General features: G+C 38.0%; 1 protein-coding gene and 1 long non-coding RNA gene across 6 annotated transcripts in view; one reads left to right on the forward strand and one right to left on the reverse strand.

The window, feature by feature from the left end:
* The window catches only part of LOC136829657 (uncharacterized), a 39,891-nt gene that overhangs the window by 15,069 nt on the left and 2,683 nt on the right, over positions 1–22,139 (forward strand). For both annotated transcript variants that reach the window (XR_010850431.1, XR_010850429.1), the window contains exon 2: positions 19,757–19,895. This is a non-coding gene — a long non-coding RNA (uncharacterized lncRNA). The remainder of the gene's footprint in view (positions 1–19,756; positions 19,896–22,139) is intronic.
* Positions 1–22,139, reverse strand: part of LOC136829602 (arylsulfatase B-like) — a 42,962-nt gene that overhangs the window by 3,644 nt on the left and 17,179 nt on the right. For 2 of the 4 annotated variants that reach the window (XM_067088461.1, XM_067088451.1), the window contains exons 4-10: positions 20,827–21,053; positions 10,484–10,541; positions 8,742–8,936; positions 7,524–7,681; positions 6,531–6,666; positions 4,587–4,742; positions 4,001–4,185 (exon numbers count right to left, since the gene is read on the reverse strand). In XM_067088461.1, the coding sequence (XP_066944562.1) occupies positions 4,001–4,185; positions 4,587–4,742; positions 6,531–6,666; positions 7,524–7,681; positions 8,742–8,936; positions 10,484–10,541; positions 20,827–21,053 (1,115 nt within the window). The remainder of the gene's footprint in view (positions 1–4,000; positions 4,186–4,586; positions 4,743–6,530; positions 6,667–7,523; positions 7,682–8,741; positions 8,937–10,483; positions 10,542–20,826; positions 21,054–22,139) is intronic. The other 2 variants (XM_067088457.1, XM_067088466.1) reach the window with 1 other exon arrangement.

Below are 22,139 nucleotides of genomic sequence, written 5' to 3' on the forward strand. Positions count from 1 at the left end.
CCAAAAAATTTTCATTCTTCCAAAAATATTTTAATTTTCCTCCGAGTTTTACCTAAATGAAGTTACTTTACAATCTATAATGTTGGGTGTCAGCTGTGGCTGTTAGCCATGAGTACTAACAGTGGCCAAAGGAGCATTATTTAGAGAAAACAGTGAAAAATAATGGATAAAAATCAATGGAATATCATCCCACATCTTCCCAAGAATATTTATATTTAGTCAAAATATTTGTGATTTCATGAATTTCTATGATATAGAAGATCGTACCCCTCCCAAATAATGATAAATGGCTATACTGTACAGCCATGCTGAAGAAAGGCGGGTACAATTAAAAACTATACCTAACCCCAGTAAACACAAATAGAAACACACAAGAGAGATAACAAAGCTATGTAAACAAAGTAGAACACTGTATCTGTACAACAAAGTAATATCTGAACAACCACTAAATAAGATGGTAAAGTATCAAAAAGATCTCAGTCATCTTAGCTAACTCCCTTGTGGGGTTCCTGTTTTAAATGAGCCCCTCCAGCTGTTTCTATCTTGAACGGCTCATTTCACATTGAATTTGGCAGATGTTTTACCGACAGATGCCCTGCCTGGCTCCAAAGAAAGAGCACAAAGTTTAATTTGCACTGACTGAATTAAGAGGGATACATGATAGGAAAAATGCAAGTACATGTACATAATCTGTCAGGACTGCACTGTACTATACTTAGCTGGATAATCACTTGAGTAGTTGTTAGTGCCAATGCATACATTCATTACAAACGATGTCAAACTCAGCCATTTTACACAGATACAAAAGTACAAAATTAAGGTGAGAATAAAGTACAGCACTTGCTGTGATCAATAACAGTGATCATGAACATAGAAAGATTAAGTGAAAAACCCCAGACTATAGTATATAGCTGTTGTTGACCCATTGGTGTATAATGTGAGTATAATGACATGTGAGAGAGGGTTTTCATCCTAGAAGGGAAACTACAACATCTTTTTAACACACTGCTTTTTATAACTGAATGCAACACATGGTCAAGTGCCACTGTTAACCATAAGGGCTACAGTAAAAATAAGTTTGCAATTTATATGAATATGTAATGTATATTCACATTGTCACCTATTTTCAATGTTATTAAATCAAATAAAACACAAATAAAAAACTCTTGAATGTCACCTATTTTCAATGTTATTAAATCAAATAAAACACTTGAAACTACAATAAGCTTTTTACTGAAGTACGGTTGTCCCAAAGATGTAATGTACATCACTCCATTTTATGATTACTCAAACTAGGCAACGATACATTCTTCAAAATACATACAAAATTTGCAGGTCAGAGATTCTAATTGCTGGCTCTAGTAGCTACAGTACAAATTTAGATGCACTGTACTGGGCTTTTATAATACTGGTCAAAGACACACATTCTTACTTATGTAGATTACATGGTCTAAAACTTACATATATAGATTACATGGTCTAAAACTTACATCATCTTTGATTCATGTACTGTAAACTTCTGGAAAATTTTTCCTACTATAATATTATAAAACTAAAATACAAATAAAACACTCACTTGGCAAAAAACAAAACTGAAAAGTAATTCCAGCATTCTACAAATATACGATATTAGCACTGTTTCTACTATTAAAAATTTATTTCTAAAAGCTAAGGACATGATTACCTCCCACTTTTCCATTATATGTTGTATGTATTGAAAAAAAAGGAAAAAATTTACTTATAAATTCTGCAAAACTGTTTTTAAATGTCAAACTTACAGACATGGAATAACAGATATATCCTGCATGGCATTCTATTGTTGATATTTGTCTGCATACATTGTATATGCTTGCATATATTTTTCTGTAAAATATATGTATATAAGTGTACCAAGGCTTGCCCTATTTTCTTGATTTTGGATAGTCTATAATTGCAACCTAAAACTTACAAGTTCACTTATGAATGATGGGATGTGATAAATATAATTTAAAATGTAATGTTGCCTTCAATCTCCTCATAAAAATCAATAGCAACAGCAAGGAGGAAGTACTGTAATTGTTATAAACATCAATTTTTAAGAGCTTGGTTTTAAACAGCATTTTTTAAAAACACAAATTAATATCCTCATAGAGCCAGTTTCTTAAATACCCTCGAGTTGAATATCAGTGATTTTATAAACCCACCACCTGTGCTACCAATAGGTTGAAGAATAACCCCTGAAGTAAAGCATAACCCCCAATCCCTCACTTGCCTTTATCAGTTTCAAGCTCTGCTCTCCAACTGACATGCCATGAATCCAATTTTAACAAAGTACAAGTCAATGCCTCCATTGTAACTGAATATATTTTTATGTGAGAAGGTGATTAGAATGTCATTAAGGTAGCCTCGGTGAATGGCGGGTCAACAATAAGCCAGAGCCCTTAAAGCTCTGAATTCCTGGTTGGCAGCTGAGACTACTTTTCTTCTGTGATGTCCTTCTAAACCAATGGCAACTCAAATCCAGTCCAAGATGTTACTAATGATAGTCTCATCCTGTTCTGCCAGGAATCCATCTGAATGATTAAAGGGCATCCAATAAATGCATCTCATCCAAAACCAAGTCAGATCAAGTTATTTTGGAAGTTACTGGAGTTTTAGAAGTTCCTGGATATGAAAACTGCATCCTATCTAGGGTAATAGGGGTGTCTGTAGTCTCCAGCAAAAGAAATCTCCACCTCTTGGGAAGAACTGCTTCATTAGCTGAAGCACCACTGAACAGCTTGTTGACAAAGGGAATTATAATTCCTTAAAGCCGTGCCCTTCAAGAAATTAATTAAGATTGGTTGAAGAAGTTTAACATAGAATTTTAAGAGATTCTAAATTGTCCCAAATCACTGAAGCCCAAAATGTTTGATTCCTCAGCTTCATCTGTTGGTCCAGATCCATAGTCATACACTGAGTTTTGACTTGTTTTAATTCCCTTATCTAAGACTGTTCTTTTCAACAGGTGGTGATTATTGCTAGATCTCCAAAATTTGGAGGTATGGAATTACTCTGTTCCTGAAGGAACAAATATAATGTATTCTGAAACTGACAGAAATAAGTCTTGACACCTGCTCAGGACCTTAGTGAGTGACTCGGTTATTTTGATGTTGAGTGGTTCAGGTCCTCTGACAATTAGTAGCTCTGGTCTTACAATGAAGAGAGCCTCTACTCCTTGGATAATAGGTGTCTAGAGTCCAACAATCAAGAGTGACTTGGTTCCTTTAAAGATAAGTAAGCAGTTCAATTTTATGTTCCATAATCAAAGAACAGCTTTGGTCTTTTGAAAATAAGCAGTTCAAACTTTTAAAAGAGTAGCTGCTCACTTCACCGAGCAGCTCAGATTGTTAGGAGGTGAGTGGCACAATGACAGTAAAGGTGAGTTTAATCTACTGCTCTTAGTATATCAGACATAATTTCAATACCTAGTGAGCATCTTTGATCAGCTGACACCAAGTGGTTCAAATGTTCTTTCAGTAACAACTAAGCAAAGCAGATTCCTAATAAATCATTAAGCTGGCTGACATCAGGAATGGAATGGAATATAAAATTTAGGCCAAAGGCCAAGCACTAGGACCTATGAGGTCATTCAGCACTGAAAGGGCGGAAGATGGAAGAAAGAGGCTATGAACAGAGGTACAGTAAAAGGAATAAAGGGCTGCAGCTAGGGATGCTGCAAAGAACCTTAAGTAATGCCTACAGTGCACTGCATGAGATGCACTGACTTCACTGCCACCCTACAGGATGGATGACACTAGGCAATCAGTTCAAAAATTGGAAATGTGAGCAGCTTTGGTCAATAGTAACTTGAGCAAAGAAATTCAAATCCAAGGGTGAGGCAAGTCATGGTACAGAGGCTATGGCACGGATCAAGTTTGTTAACGACAGCAACAGTATTTTGTTGTGTATACAGTATAGACACTGAGTGTGCATAAACAAATTTTCATCAAGTTAGCCAAGAACTAGCAATAAAACTTACTTCAGCACTTTCCCTCAAGGTTTTGATATTTGCATATGCAGTAGGGATTATTTTCTTCACAGCATGAGCTACTGATGAATTCAGTACTTGAGCCAATATTACATCTAGCTGAGTTTCTGGAGCGGTTTCATTACGTCCACTAGGACCAAACCAAGAGTCCCAAAATGATCCATAAGCCTGAGGCCCTGCAGAAAATGTGAATAAATATACAAATAAATCCTTAGTGTTATAATACACAATACTACTTAAATGCTATACATGTAACTCATACAAACACCAAAAATTACTGAACTTAAAGTGAATCACTTTTACTTTACAAAACAGCTACAAATCTTGTAATCTTTTTAAAATAATTACACTTGAACATAAATGAAGTGGAGTTACGTAATGATACCTATAGACCAAAGGGCCATTTGTACAAGGACTGATGCATAGTCAATTGTAAAAAAAAAAATTGTAAGCAAAGTAAAAAGTAATTGGTTCTTGAAAAAACAAATCTTACCAGTAGTCATATCAGGTGTAAGGAACAAATAAATCACAGAAACAATCAAAAACTTATTTTTAATAATAACCATAAATTACTTACTGAATATTAGCTTCCAATCTCCAATTCTGACAGCACCACTATCATGCATGGGATCAATGTTTACCAAGAACTCTTTACGAGGAGAGGAAGTTTCAAGAGACAGTGATTTCCACTGGTCAACACCATCTATAGCCCCTAAACTCGATACATCCCCACCTGTAAAACAAAGTACATAAATAAAAATATTATAACAGCTTAACACAAAATAATCCTTACAGTAAATAGAATCTTATAGGTGCTTGAATAATTAGAGGAATTTAATTTCAGTCTAATAATGGCCACTAACAAAATCTTAATATTTATTAAAAGTTTTTATAAATTTTGTTCACCTACCAGCTCGACTATAGTAAACATATACTGTATCTCAGTTTTCTCTGTTTTGTATACTGTAAGACCAATTAGCCCCTGTTTCATTGGAGATAAACTCATGAAATGACAAAAGCCCAGGATTTTTTCCTCTTTGGTTCATGGCAGTGCAAAAAGACAGTCAATAGGAGATTCTACAATGAACGGTTCCCCTTATATAATAAAGATTAAGGATGGATGTAAAGGTGCTCTGCCATAGGAGGTGTCACTGATAGTTCTCACTGGCATAGGAGGTGCCACTAACATAACTTTACGAGAAAAGACAGGGAAATAAACACAGAATTGATGGAAAACTTTCTTCAGAGACTGGGCAGTACACAAGGGGAGAGGGTACCATATTATACAGGTGGTTTTTTAATGGAGGATGGAAGAACAGGTAGTGGGCTAGTTTTAGATGGAAGGATGGTAGATGCTCTTTTGAAAAGATTATCAAATGAATGCTCCATACTGCATTTAGAACTACTAGTTATCACAACAGCGTCAAAAAAAGGGGGTTGGGATTATGACTCCATCATATCAATAAATAGCATAAGAGCTTAGTCACAATTACTGAAAAGGGCCTATCTTATGTGCACACAAGAGAAAAAGCAACTTATAAATAAATACATAAATATCCAAATACAATAAAAATCTGATAATAAATACCCTACAACAATAAATTATGTAAATGAACAGGATTCCTTAATCAGAGATAAAATGATAATTGATAACTTAAAACTACTATAAAATATATCTGCCTTGCACAGAGCTAAGCTGACCAATCCTTTATAGGTGGTCAGCTCCATCAGTTTCTCACATGGTGTACAGTACTCATTATAAAGGGTGTTTGGCAGCATCCCTGTGGCCTCTGGCTGCACCCACTTTATAGCCCTTTACCTCCATTCCCACTCCATTTCTTCCCATTTGCCGTCAAACCTCCCTAACTATTACCTCTTATAGCAGCTGTTAGGTTTTCTCCCAGTTTCATCTTTAGTTCCTTATAATTCATCTCATTTATTTTTTGGATCCCTCATTTTGTTGACCAATTAATCCCACTCCCTCTTTTCACTGTCTTAGCACTGACTGGCTAAAAGTGCCCCAATGCTTGGCCTTATAGCCTAAATTTCATGATTCATTCATAATTCAAAACTGTTAAATGACAACCAGTTTCTATTTCTTGTCTTTTTTATTTCCATTTGTTTGGTCTCTTCTTTCATTTATTTCATTTTGAAATTTCCTTTTTTATTTTTATTTTACTATATATACTTCCACATTTACCAGAATGGAAAGAAATTATCCTATGACCTCTCTTCCAAAGCAATTTATTTAAAAGCTAAGTGCTTTTTTCTTCATTAGGAATAATGGTGCTGAATGGCCACCTTGTCCCCAGTGCTGGGCCATACAGCCTGAATTTCATACATTCATGAGGAATATTCATATGTTCTCAAAATATTAAACTTCAGTATGTATAAATTGTAACCTGGCAAAGAAACAATTTTATGCATAGTAACATAGATAAATAAAATACATTACTGTACCAGGGCTGCCTCATACTTTCTGTAAACATTATAACAATATCCAGTAACTGGGCAAACTAACCAGCAGCTGATATAAGAGTTGGTAACCAGTCAGTGATATGTAACATCTCGTGAGAAACTCGCCCTGGATTAAGAAGTTTTGGAGACCAAATAAAGCCTGCCCCTCGTACTCCTCCCTCCCACATTGATGCCTTGACCTGAAACATAAAACCTATAAAAAACTCATAATTATAGTTCCTAAAGGTCTATACAAATAAGAAAAACCCTGTTCTATTGGTTTAATTTAACAGGGATCCTCCCCTAGCATTACATTAGCCAATAGTGTGAATTATTTTCAACAACCCATCTGTGTACAGTAATGGCAAAAAGCAGTGTGCTTTTGAGAAAGGCGGCATATTTTTATGCCCTTTACCAAGCATACAGCAAAGAGCCTTAATATAAACGATGCAATGTTAATACAACAGTTTTGGCTCACCAAATAAAAATATATAACAGAGAGATAAAGAGCATCTTCCAGACTAGAAATGTAACACTTCAACAGTAAGAGTTGAGAACTAAAACATTTATTTATTGTGAGAACTAAAACATTTATTTATTTAAGTTATTTTACATAAGATCTGCTCCTTAAATGGTGTGGCTTTAGAGAAAAATTGCAGATTGCTATCATACTAATAACTGAAAAATTGCAAGGATTGCCATCATACTAATAATTAATCTGCTTAAGTGAGGATTAAGTTTCTGTACAGAAAGCTTCCATAACAGTAGCCCCCATAGGAAACTCGTTAGTAGTGCATCACACTTCCATACAACACCTTACCAAAGTTTGCAAATCCCACTGTAACTCAAAATTAAACAAGTGATACAGTCGACTAATAACAAATTGCATTCCGAATACATCAAAAGAAAACTTTTCTGATAAAATATCTGAAGAGGACTCTTGCATAAATATATTTTTTAAAATTGCTTTTGCTTTTAAAAAGTATTGAACATCTAAAAGTTTTCTTGCACTTCTGCATTAAGCATAAACTAAATGCTACCTATTCAACAACATTACCCCTCTAAGTGGCCAATTAGAAGCAGCATTTAGATTAAATCCTCCTGCTGGGCCTCCATTATCTGATGTGAATAAGATTATTGCATTCTGAAGCATCTGTTGGCGATCTAAAGCATCTATCACATGACCCACTGACTCGTCCAATTTCCACAGCATGCCTGAAAAAATAAGCCTTTTATTATTTAATGAGATCTCTTGTACTATTGAATAAAGGAAAAACAACTGTTTTTAGACAGATTTTCTAGGTGGATAATACTATTAACACCAAAGGACCAATGATACTAAACTGCTACTGAATATCATGTTACTGAATATCTTATCCCCTTAACAACTACTGTACAGTACTCTATTTCTTTACGTATAAGTGAGCAAAATAGGATTTAGTTCTCTGTGTGCTCTTGATTTTTATACATGTATTGTTTTATTTATGTTTTCTTTCCACTTTCTATAAGGTTTTGCATACCTTACTGAAGCAGCTGTCCCCTACAATCTGTGCAAAGTGTATGCAGGTTGTAAAAAGCCTTTGTCAATCTTGTACTGCAGCCTTTGCTGCAATACCTAATACTAGATGAACTTGAGTTGGACATTGTATACAAGTCAACTATCAAAAAAGCCTAAATTGTAAAAATATTCTCCAATAGTATACTGTAAATAGCTAAAAAATCGGTAAAGTCGGTCATAAAGAACCTAACACAGACTAAATGTGCCGAAAAGGCTACCAAATGCAAGAACACTTCACCAATTGGGAAAAAAACATCAACCAGAAAAGCAAAGAATTCCCAAATGAGCTGCTGCATACAACTGGTATACAGTCATAAACTGGCAGAAACAAACTGAAGCTCTTTACTGAGTTGTTCCTCTCTTTCCCCGAAAATTGGCGGGGCTAGTCACCTACCCAAACTGAAAGTAGTGCTACTATGAATTTCAAAATTTTAGCTGCTGTGCGAGTTGAAACTAATTGCTATGTAACTACTTGGTAAGTTCCTTATATAAAACCTTGGTTTAATAGTGATCTTCTACCTTCATTACAGAAGGATTCTAGCATGCACTCACTAAGTGTGAATAAAAACATATCTGGACTATTCTTATGGTCCAAATTATAATTCTTAAAAAGAAAAAGATTAGGGGGCTGTGCTATGAGTGTTCATGGTTTTGTGTATAAAATGGACAATACATAACCTAAATAATGTTAAGTAAACATGAAGAAAAATAATATACCTGCAAATTTCCTTCTGTTTTCATCCTCAATATAAGAAAACTTCTCTACAATTTCCTTAGGTGCTTGTAATGGAGCATATGGATTCCCTGAATGAACAGCCAAGTGGGCTAAATACAGGAATAATGGCTTGGATGCATTGTGCTTCTGAATAATATTTACTGCTTCATCAGTGAAGAGGTCAGTTGCATACTTGCCTGGAAAATAAAAATGGTAAATGAACAGTATCATACTAGACGAAAAAATAGGTTAAATTAATTCTTACAACAGCATTTTTTTATACACATTCTAAAGCAATGAAAGTTTTATTCCATACAGACACATGACTGTCAGAATGCACGTCAGGATATCTTTTAGGAAAAAAATCAACTTGTGCTATGGAACAAAATTCACTAATACCTGTACACTTGTACACTGTATATCTTTGCATATAAGAAAGTTTTTTAACCTTCAACCTGGCATCTACTCTGTATGTTAAACCAGGCAATAAGACTTAGTGAAGAGTAAGTGATTTGTATAAAAAAAAATTAAAATCTTGGGCAATAAACAGGCAGTCCCTAGCTATAGGCAGCCTCGGTTATCGGCAATCTGGTTTTATGGTGCTTGTCTAGCAACGACGCTAACTGGATTTTCGGCACTGATATGCGCCAATCCCCAGTTATCTGCGCTATTATCGCCAATTTCCGGTTATTGGCAATTTTCCGTTATTGCCACGCCGCCAGGAACAAAACCCCCACCAATGACAGGGGACTGCCTGTTACCATATGCATATCCAGTAACAACCTATGACATCAATTATACACCTTAACATTAATTTCAAGAAACATCTTGAAACCTTGCATATTTTCAAACAATAAAAGAAGGATCCATTTGCATCAAGAGAAACTGAGAACTTCAACTCACTGTTAAATACAGGAAGCAATAAAAGTGCAGCAATGAGCAGTACAAGGTACCTGAAAAAATTACTTTCAATGCAAGGTCAAAATTCAGGAGAAGTCTGATCTTCCTGTAATACCTTTGGATATCTAGGAGTAACAAATCCAATGACTATATCATTAATACTCCTAAGCCTTAATCCATTTATACAAAACTTGTGAAGTAATTATTGCATAATAAGGACCCATTTTATATACTGTACTGTAAAGAACTGAAATATTTCCTATTCTGAGTTTGCTAATACTCCAACATGCAGTGTATCAAACCCATAAACACTGCGTCAATCAGCCATCTCCCACACTTCTTTCACACTTCCTGGATAGTAAGGCATTTTCTTTCCACCACTGCCACTCCATGGTCCTCCCTCTTATCACTACTGTACTGAATTATACACTCTTCAACACTCTACCACCCTCCATTAAAGTATTTCTATGATCTCTCCTTTCACCCACTCTGACCTTCTTAACAGTTTTACTTACATATCTCCAAATTTCCCACACCACAATATTATGTATTTCGAACTGACTGAGTAGCAGAAAATCACAAGATTGTAATATTTTTCACTTCCAAATATACACTGTAATAATTTCAAAAAGAATAAAATTTTCATCAGCTAATTCCTATTATTCTGAAAATAACCAAAATGAAATTTCAGCTTCCAAATGATTTCTGAATTATCAAAAAAAAGTCCTTAATCTAAACAGCGTTACTGCACTTACAATAACTGACTGGCTTGTGTATAAACTGCTACAACTAGAAATTAACAAAGAAAACAAAAAATCTTGATGCTGGTGCCAAGCATGCTTACCATAACAGTCGTCAGCAACAGTCATATTTCGGCGAAAATCGTAACCCCAATAGCCAGGCTGAAAAAATCAAATGTGCAATAACCATACTAAACTGCAAAATTTGCAAAATAGATTTGTAAACATAAATGTTCTCAGGTACAAAAGTTTCTGGTATATCTAAGTTATACAATATCCAACCTTTTCACTGTTAAAGGTTTTATGGAAATCAGCATAATAAAGAATAAAGTTCTGCACACCAAATTCCTTAAAAAAGTAACATAAGCAATATTCATGTGCAATAAGTGATAATCAAGTTGATCAAAATGCATGAGGACTATGCTCTGAATAGGTGATTGTAAAATGTAAAGCAGTTTACCTATTTCCATAAAATTAAAAGTCATAATTGCATTCCCTGGCCAACTGATTTCACTCAAATACAGCAGTAATTTGCATTACCTATAAACTAAACAATTGCTATTCAAAGAATTTCAATAGTGGCACTTAATTTAAGATAATCTTTTAAAATGTAAAACTATGACTTCATTAACATTAAGAAGTTACATTAAACAGCAAAATAATTTCCAATATAAAGCTCTTGTTTAGAGACATTTTCTTTAAATACTGAATAACAATATTATTGTAAAATATTACTTTTATTATTCTGTCCTAGTAAGTTATTCAATTGATATTTTTACCTTGAACTGGCATACAGTGAAAATATCAGTCAGTCAATTAATGAGTAGCCATCCCATCCTTTTGAAAAGAAATATGACATTTTTATAATAAAATAAGGTTTTATATATACTTACCAAGTAATTACATAGCTATAGTTTCTACTTCAAATGGCAGCTTAAGAATTGAAAATTCGCAGTAGTGCTCTTTTGTTTTGGTGCAGGTAAGTGCCCCGCCCACTTTCAGGGAAGAATAGGTACAATGTAGCTAAAGAGCTCAGTTTGTTTATGCTCTATGTCCAGGGAGGAGGGATGGGTTCTTTTCATGTAATTACTTGGTAGGTATATATAAAACCTTATTTTATTATAAAAATGTCATTTTTATATATGACACTAACCAAGTAATTACACAGCTGAATCCCATATTGACAGGAGGTGGGAAGAATGGACATATACTACTCAAAAGACATTATGAAGGAATGCATCTGAAATAGAAGAAGGCTAGCACTGTGGTAATGCTTGTTGTAACCTTACCTGGGGAGAGAGCAAGAGCAGGAAGATACTGCCTCTTGGCCATTGCTCATCTCGACCCGTAGGGACATGACCGGTAGTGTCAGGATTGTCCTTACTTCAGTGGGAGCTTTGTGGTCAGGGAGTAGGTAGTTCTATGACTTGACAAACCTTAAACAAAACAATTGCCCTTGCCCTGGGCAACACATAGACATCGACTAACACACAACCATAAAATTATATTACCTATACAGTACACCATTTAAAACATATACAGTATTACCCATCCATTAAAAACAAAGGTCAAAGGGCACTCCAGGTACTAAGTACCCCCCGCTTCCCAAAAACTCAACAACCTTAATCAAGGCTAGGAGATAGAGAAACAGGAGGATCACACCTACCCCTCATTCCCTAGTGCCACGCCGTGGAGAACGGACCCAGCGTACTATCGTCCTCGAACATAGTTTCAACGTCCCTTAAATAATAGTTGGCAAAGACTGAGCGACACCTCCAATAAGTCGATTGGATTATGGTAGCTAGAGAGAGGTTGCGTTTAAAAGCCAATGAAATGGCTACTGCCCGTACCTCATGTGCTTTTACCTTTAACAATGGTAAATTATTCTCTTGAATTCCCAAGTGAGACTCTACAAAAATGTCTCTCAAAAAGAAAGAGATAGCATCTTGGAGAGAGGACATAAAGGGTTCTTAACAGAACACCAGAGGTTACGAGAATCCCCTCTGATATTCTTGGTTCCCTTGATGTAGAATCTCAATGCTCTCACTGGGCACAATACTCTCTCTTGCTCCAAAGGTCCCACCAGTTCTGCAAGACTCTGGACAGAAAAGAGAACGAGGCCAAGGGTTAGACACGATGCTTGAACACTGAGTTCAGCATGGATCTGTAACCCTTTATTGTAGACATCAAAAAGCCTCTGGAAGGTCTTAGGTAAAGTAAAAATTCGGCTAGTAGGACTACAGAGGTAGAAAAAGAAGAGATGTTTTGGTCTTTACACCATCTCCTAAAAACTGCCCACTTAGCCTGGTAGAGCCTTGAAGAAGACTCGCATCTACATTTTGTGGTTTTGTGGTAGCATTTGCAACTTCTCTTGAAAATCCTTTTGCACTGACAAGCTTCCTGACAGTTTGAAGCCTGTCAGAGCATGAGTGGGCAAACCCTGATGATATCTGTTGAAGTGAGGTTGTCTGAGAAGATCTTTCCTCTGTGGGAGGAGCTGTGGAAAGTCCAACAGAAGTTCTAGAAGGTCTGGAAACCACTCCTTTTGAGGCCAAAAGGAGCTACTAGGATCATCGATGGGTGATAAGAAGTCTTGAATTTGTTGATCACGTCTCTTACTAGACTGAATGGAGGGAAGGCATACATTTCCAAATGTGACCAATCCTGAAGCATCGCATCCGTTGCCCATGGCTGAGGGTCTGGCGTTGGAGAGCAGTACAAGGGGCAGCAATGGTTCCTGGACGTTGCAAACAAGTCTATCCGCGGTGTTCCCCACCGTTTCCACAGGTCAGTGCACACCTGTGGATTCAGCAGCCATTCCATGGGTAGAACCTGCTTGCAACGGCTCAATTCGTCCACTAATATGTTTAACTTGCCCTGAACATAGCAGGTAAGAATCTGTGTACTGTATTGTTGTTGTGCGCCCAAAGAAAGAGATCGCTGGCTAACTCGCACAGCGACAGAGAGTGAGTGCCTCCTTGGTTTGGAATATAAGCCAGAGCCGTCGTGTTGTCGGAATGAACCACAATCACTGAGTTTCAAGTTACTGTGGCAAAATGTTGAAGCACCAGGTGAATAGCCTTCAACTCCTTCAGATTTATGTGCAGTTTCCTCTCTTGAAGGGACCACTTCCCCTGACACTTCCAATCGTCCTAGTGTCGCTTCCCAACCTAGGTCTGATGCGTCGGAGAACAATGAGAGGTTCGGGTTTGGATGAGATAGGGACTTCCCCGAATGGAACCTTCCTTCTACGAGCCACTACTGAAGATCTTTTATTTCCTGTGAGATGGGGAATACGAAGGAATCTGGAAGAATCTTCCTATTCCAACTGGCCTTCAGAAAGAACTGCAAAGGCCTCGCATGCAGTCTCCCAAAGGAACGAACATCTCTATGGAGGAGAGAGTCCCTAGAAGGCTCATCCAGTCATTGGCCGAGCAGGTTTGGAGACTCAGGAAATGATGGACTTTTTGGGTGCATGACAGTATTCTCTTCTCTGACGGAAAAGCCCGAGAGTCTATCTTCATCCCCAAAGAGACTTGTCTGAGAAGGGACTAGTTGGGACTTTTCCTGGTCAATTAAAATGCCCAGCTCCTGGGTTAACTGTAGGGTTTTGAGAAGGTCTTCCGTGCACTTTTTCTGGGATGATGATTGTAGGAGCCAGTCATCCAGATATAGACAAATTTTCACACCCATTAGATGAAGCCATTAAGATAGAGGAGCAAGAACCCTGGTGAAGACTTGAGGGGCTGTTGACAATCTGAAGCATAGAGCCCGGAATTGGAAAACCTTGTCCTGAAAGACGAATCTCAGGAATTTCCTGGAATCCCGGTATATTGGGATATGAAAGTAAGCGTCTTTCATGTCTATCGAGACCATCCAATCTTCTTGAGAAATTGCACTGAGAACTGAGCTGTTTGTCTGCATCCTGAACTTCATGGTTTGGACAAAGAAGTTCAGAGCGCTTACATCCAGGACCGGCCTCCAACCCTTGGAGGTTTTGGGGACTACAAAGAGGCGGTTGTAAAACCCCTCCAATGACAAGTCTTCTACCTCCTCTATAGCTCTCTTGTAGAGAAGAACTGTGACTTCCTTTGAGAGGGCCGAAAACATCTCGGAGCCTACCGAGTACGCCTTTAAGGCGATGGGCACAGACAACAAAGGTGGGGTCTCCTTGAAGGGGATCGCATATCCTTCCTTGAGAACCCGTAGTACCCATGGTTCTACCAATCTGGCCTCCCACTGCTTCCAGAAGTGTAGGAGTCTGGCGCCCACAGGTAAATGGAGGACCAAAGTCTCACTTGCTAGAGACTGGTCTAGATGAGGACTTCTTGCTGATAAGGCGGACTAATCTGGGATTCATGCGTGGGTGCGAGGAAGCTCTTCCTCTGTTACCTCAAAAGGGCCGTGGCTGGAGAGGAGAGAAAGGCTGAAGATTAAATGAAACCATAGGTGTTTGGTCAGATTCCTTCGTTTGCTTGGACGACTGCGCTAGCAAGTCGTGAGTGTCCTTTTTTAGCAATTCTGTAGCTACCCACTCTAATGTTGTTCAAGGAAAAAGTCTGTTACTGTCCAGAGGAGCAAAAAGAAGAGCAGATCTCTAGGACAGTGTCACCCCTTTAGTGGTGAAAGAACACCAAGTCTCTTCTCTTCAGCATACATAATGAAAAAAGGGCAGCTAACTCCTGTACCCCATCTCGAACCGCCTTGTCTGCACACGACAGGACTCCACGCCAGTCCGCTGCAAAATTCTCTTGGAGGGAAGAACAATCCTCAATTTTCTTGGTTAATGCACCCACCATCCAGTCAAGGAAACAGAAAATCTCGAATACTTTTAAAAATATCCTTAACTAAGTGGTCAAGCTCAAAAGACGGAAACATAATTTTTGCTGCATTGAAGGCTGAACAACGAGCAAGGTCAATCAGACCGGAGAAACCCCCATGTGAGGAGACAGGAACTCCCAAGGAAGGGGCTTCCCCGGTTGCATAGAATACATATCTCCTTTTGGAAAGCAGAGAAGGAGGAGAACAAAATACAGCTTTTCCCAACCCCCTCTTCTCAGACAGCCACAAGTTGATTCCAGACAGCGCTTTCTTGGAAGAGATAGAGAGGGCCATCTTTGGTAGTCTAGTGGTACTCGAGGATTGATGTAACAAGAACGATGATCCCCAGGAAGAAGTAGTGCGGTGTAGAAATATGTCGGGAAGCAGAACAGAAAATAGTTCACTAACGAGGTGTAGGCCAATGAAGGTTGTCCTGGCTCAGGTTCTTCATCTGCTGAGGATACAGCAGAAAGCGCCAAATCCTGCTGCTGTTCTTCTGGTTTCGAAGACAAGGGTTTCTTCAACAGTTGCAGGATGTTGTCTAAACGTTGGTGAATGGGAAGCAAAGGAGAGTCTTTGGGAACTGATGTATTTGCAGCCTTTGCATGATCAGCGCGAGGCGAAGAGGATACAGCCTTGGGGATCTGTGATACAGGTGCCGAAACAGGTTGACCTGCAGCAATAGGGACGTCTGAATCTGAAGCCTCACACTCGAATTCCAATGCTGGAGAGCTGGGAGCCAACAGGATGTCTGGAGCTACAGCATGAACTGAACCTGCAGCAGGCTTATGAACCACTGGGAGCTCGGATCCAACGGGAGAGGGAGATCCCAAACTGCACTTATGAGCCAATTGGTGCTTGGGAGCCAATGGCCGCTTACGAGCCAATGGGAGCTCTCTGTCATCCAAATAGCTGCAAGAGGGCTCTTGGTCCTTATAGCTCTTGCAAGGCACCACTGGATGTGTGTCTGCAGCGTGCCTCTTCAAAGGCCTAGAAGATTCCTGAAAGTGTCGACCGTGTCCTTTGGGTTCCTAATCCAAATCATTGGAAGATAAGGTGTGGGATACCTTTCCAGCGTTTGGTTGCCAAAACATGGGAAATAGCAACAGGTTTGGCTGAGGAAGCAACTACCCATGGGCAAACCCCACTGACCTCCCTTGGACTTAAGGTTTGCCTCCTCCCAGGTGCAGGGGAGTTTGGCAGGGAACTCCGTCTAGGAGCATCGGTGGGACGAGTAGCCACCCCCTCCACAACACTAACCCGGGTGCAGGCACTAGCACTTGCACCGACACTTGCACATGATCTTCATTTGCTTTCTCCAAAGAACTCTTACAGAAGCTCCTATCTGAGCAACAGTACTTACTAAAGCGTCTAATTTCTTATCCATCCGAGCTTCGAGACTGGTGATGGCACTAGGTTCAGAGGGAAGGGAGCCAGGTAACGGAGTTGTAGGGAGAGCGAGAGAAGTAGGGATTGGGGAACGAGAAGTCAAAGGTGTAGAAAAGCCGGTTTAGGGGTAGAAGACACAGAAGCCCTAGCCTCGCTCTAGCAGCCGCTTTCTCTAATTTGGCTGCTTTCCTAAGCCTAGCTTTCTCTAATTTATCCAAATGATTGGTCAACACTTTCCATTTACTTTCATCCCAATCCTTGCATTCCTCGCAAGTCAAGTCAGGGGAACATACTTGTCCACAGCAGTGAAAACAAACAGAATGTTCGTCATATTTAAATAAAGTTAACCTAGTATTACAGCCTTTGCTGCAATACCAGTTACTGGTCACACTCATGTCTGACACTATAGTAAAAAAAAATTGAAAAAAGGCTAAGCTAAACTAAGCTAAGCTATGAAAATATAGCTTGGAGGCTACCAAATGAAAGAAGACTTCACCAAATCCTTCGATAGACAACCGAACCATCCGGTGAAACTACTCCTGAATTAACAAAACACAGCTGCTGAACAACCGATTTTCAGTCATCATTGGCAGAAATGAACTGAGCTCTTCAGCTACATTGTACCTATTCTTCCCAGAAAGTGGGCGGGGCACTTACCTGCACCAAAACAAAAGAACACTACTGCGAATTTTCAACTCTTAAGCTGCCATTTAAAGTAGAAACTATAGCTATGTAATTACTTGGTAAGTGTCATATATAAAACATTACATTTTATGAAATTACAATGATTTGTAAATTATGCTTGAAGAATGCAAAGGACAATACATGTTAAATTTTTGTTTTTCTCTCTTCATGAAAGCTAACTTTCATCAAATTTGATGTGCATTACTAACATAAGTAATTCTAGTTTATAGATGTTACAAACTTTGGACAGAAAAGTTCAGGTTGATAATCTACAAAGTGTAATTGAAAAGGTGCAAAATAAATGGCCTGGTTGCTACAATTGTTGGCACTCTAAGTGAGGAGGTTGGACACCTCAACCTCAGTCAAATAAATGCCAGTGTGACAAACTGCCATGAAGATGCACACACAGTGTAATAAGGTGCCAAGTTTTTAAAAATGATGATTTAAAGTTTGGCTTATAAAGAAAAACCATCCATTTCATGAATCATACCTCATTTTAAAGAAATTTAGACTGTGCACCTCCACTGGTTGCCGCTTGGCATTTCCCTTTGTTTTCCATGGATTTTCGAACCTTTTGCCAGTAACATAGGAGGGGACAAAAGTGTGTGTACAGGATAGTGCTGTACTTTAGCTGCTTTCGCTCACAATAAAAAAACCAGTTAAGCCACGGTGGCGCTTGCCACCTTGTTACGCCGCGCCCCTCAATTGATGTGGCAATCCATCATGAAAGAGAGGTCCCTGGAATTTGGCCAGGTCCCTATTTGAAGAAATACCTTTGCTTCAATTGGGAGGGGCAGGTGTTCCAATTTTAAGCTTTGTATTTCTACCAGTAATTAAGAATAAGTCATTCAGGTGAGCCTGTGGGAGTCTAGCAATGTGACTTAGTGGTCTTGGTAAACTAATTTATAGTAGTAAAAGTTAATAATTTGCCTGAACCTTGATACCAATTGCAACATGAGGCCATTGGATTGATATAAGAATTTAGATGTACATCCTCAAATGGCTGGTAACAGCAGCAGAAATTAAACAATATCTGACCCTGTTATGTTAACCAAAATCTTGGACTCCATATTGACTAGATCTTGGATCTGGTGCCTTCAAAGAGGGCTATGCACCTGGGTATGTTTATTGATATGGAAGCAGAGCTACCTAGCTGAATAAAGGACAGGATCAAGCGATTGTCATCTGTGATCCAACAGTTCAAATGTAATCCAAATCATATGGCCAAGTTTCAATAATCCCTGATAGGACACCTTGTGTCTTTGGAGAAATTTGTTCTACTATTCTCTGGTTCTACATGGCCACTTCAGCTGCAACTCTCAAGGTCTTGGTCACACCACAGGATACTGGATGTTGAAGAACACATGTGGTACATCAATTCCTTACAGCTAAAGGTCATACAGTATTCTTCAAACTCCCAAATTCACTCAGCTCTTCACAGGAAGATGAGGCAAACAAGGTCAGAGTAGTGCCAAGGTTCATCCTGGGAAGGCACAACATGATAGCTGATGATCTCAGCAAGGAAAGCATGTCCTGTTATTGCTGTGGTCACTGAACACCAAGATCTGCAAGGCTCTTGGCATCTGTGAGTACAATGTAGGCACACCATTTCTGCAGTGAGCCTGAACCACAAGTTTCTTTGTTCAGTTCTTGGGATGACTCGTATGTTTACACAATTCACCCACTACGACAAGTAAGTGAGATGCTCTGCACCTTCAAACGCACAAGGACAATTTCGACAGCTTCCGTTTGGCCATAGCAGGAGTAGTTAGAGGATCTATTATCCATGGTGGTGAATAGTCCCAGGTTGTCTCCTGACCTGGAAGAAGCTTTTAATGTAGCTTCACCTTCACAAATTCCACAACCCAGGTGCCCTTCATTTTCACGACTTTAAATTATCGAGCAAGGCCTCAGAAATAGAGGTTTTTTGAAGAAGCAGCCACAGCCATCTCAGAGTTTTACAGAACTCCAAGTAGCAACCTCTACCAAGTCAAGTGAAACCACTTCTGTATTGGGTGCATTATCCTGGTAAACTTCACAGTACCCTAGTTGCCAACTCCTACTCTTTATGTTGACACAAAAGTTATCTATTTCCAGCATCAAGAAATATGTATCCAACCTCTTTCAGGTTTTTTAACTCTGTGGGTCATCATGGGTTCTTCAGTGGAGTTGAAGTGACTCCCACAGCAATTCAAGGAGAGACCTCATAAATCACTCAAACTGGGATCTTCCCCATGCTCTTAGTCTTATGAAGCTTCCTTACAAGTCACCTCAGTAATGTGACAGATATTGAGGCAAAACTGGTAAGACTGGAAGCCACTGAGGCCACAGAATACTCTACTTCTGTTTCAGTCACAATTTAGTACTGATTTATTTTACGTGCAAGTACCTGGTGATGCCAGCCTACCTTTGTTATTTTTAGTTAAGTGACATTTCTAGTAAATACTTAACTTATCTTTTTTAATACTAGTAATTTGTGGCAGGCTATGTTTTACCTGTGGATGAAGAAGTTGGGGATTCATCATCTCTTATTTCATCATTACCCATCTCCATCTCTCTCATCCATGGCACTGTCAAGAACCATAAACTTCTGGAGATCATCTACTGTGTCTCATGTTAATGGTAAGTGTACTTCCTCTTTATATTAAAAAGACTGTTGCCTGATATGAGTGGCTTGCTTTGCACACCAGAGGTATTTACAAAACTGTGTTTCTAACTCATTACAGTTCTCCAGTAACTTACTAGACCCTATTGATAATATAATCATTGAACACTATGGAATTCAGCATCCCAGTTTTCTACTTGAATTCAGGCTTATACATGTTTAATGGGAATGTGATGAAACAAACTATGTTACTAGAACACACTACAAGGTTTCCTTAATTAATTCAATAGAGTGCTTGTTCCCAGCACCTGGAATCAATCTCACAAACAGTTTACACAATAAGTTAGTTTAACAACTGGGACACACTTGAGGATCCTTCTTCCATCCAATAAACAAGAGACTGGTGAACCTACAAATATGAGCACATATATTAATAGGCATATATAAAAACATTTGTGTTATAAGAGAATATTTTTTACTCACATGTTATTCGTAATTCTTTTATTTACTTTTAATAAATATTTATTCCTTCAAAACAAAATTTAAAACATTTTCATGAATTTTCTCATGTTTTTTATTAATTCAAGAGTGTTACTTATAGAAGTCATATGCTCGTTTTAATAATAATAATTTCTAATTTACACTTAAGATCAGCATCCATGTGTCTACCTTAAGAGTTATCACCATCCATGTGTCTCCCTTAAGAGTTTTTGGAATATGAAATAAGGATCCTAAAATAAGAAACAAAGTCAGCAAAATGCAACAAAACAAAATATGTTCATTACTGTTATCATTTATACTATTAACAAAATATCTGAATCATCTTCAGGTGTAAGTAAGTGATGCAAAAAATAGTTAAGTAGTGTCCAAACATTTAATAATTATATTTTACATAAAACCATTCATAAACGTGAATTAATAGAGTACAAAATAGGAAAGTATACATACATCTTCAAATGCAGTGTGATCATAGTAATCTATTCGCCCACTCCAATAACCAAGATGGCTTTCAAAACCCCTGAAAGTTGGTGTATATTCCTTCTTGAAGAATCCTAGATGCCATTTCCCAACATGATGCGTACTGTAGCCAAATGCACTTAAATAATCAGGAAGAAGAATTTCTGATGGGGGAAGGCCATAAGGTTGGGGACCGCCTATGGTATAGCACTGCAACCCTTGAGTAAAGGAGGCATATATAACAATGGCTAGAACCATATGCAGAGTATCCTCATAACTAGTACACAGCCACATAATTAAAATAAAGCTCAATGCATTGTCTGTCATTAAGTAAAGGGAAAATAATGACAGATTTTCACACTACAGAACAAAAAAAAAGCATTGCTATGGTAGGAATCTAAAAGCAACATTAAATTATGATTTACTCAAATGCATGCAAACTCTTGCCAAGTAGAGAAATAAAGAATCCAGCTTGATCATAACTACCTTTAGAGTAAACACTTTAGTTTCCCCTATAGATTTCTTCCTTTAACAGAGATAAGAGGTCCTTGAAAAGTATGAATTAATCCATAAATAAGAAAGTGAATTAATCCATAAATAAGAAAGTGCTTGGTATAATCAAATGATATTTTATAGTGAAGTAATCTGTGCAAAGCATAGCATTACTCAGTACTTAAAAATTGATACAAATGTCCAAAATACTGTATTTTGCTTGATGTTTAATTATATTTACTTGAAGAAGAGTATGATTATATTAAACAGTGAAAAACAATTGAATGAACAAATCCACTTCAAATATGCACCAATTTAGAGCTATTAACATGATTGAAAATATGTCAGAAGAAAATCTGAAAGTATAAAAGTAAATGTGTGGAAATGCCAAATACAGTACAGTAAAATGTACGTTCTTACTGTATTCTACATCAGAAATATACAGCGAGCTCCATTAACTGCAGCCTTGTGATAAAAACACTATTGCCCTACAATACTATTTATTTACTACTAATTTCTCAACAACACTTACTTTCATCCATTTTTACCTATGACAACACACCTGGGATGAGGTTATGTTCCCAGCCTTGTCTTAACGTCTATGCTAGCAGAATGTCACAAGAATGGGTCACACAGGAATGGACAACTCTTAATATCACAAGTGCAAAACTGGTACATGTAAAATCTTGTACCAACTCTCAGTCAACTGAGAAAGACTGAACTGTTATAAAGATGTTTGTAACTAATGATGACCTTCATCCCACCAAGAAAGAAAAATGGACTTTTTCACAAATGTTCAATTTTTTGAAAAA

This window comes from Macrobrachium rosenbergii, chromosome 4, assembly GCF_040412425.1.
Source record: "Macrobrachium rosenbergii isolate ZJJX-2024 chromosome 4, ASM4041242v1, whole genome shotgun sequence".
Classification (NCBI taxonomy): domain Eukaryota; kingdom Metazoa; phylum Arthropoda; class Malacostraca; order Decapoda; family Palaemonidae; genus Macrobrachium; species Macrobrachium rosenbergii.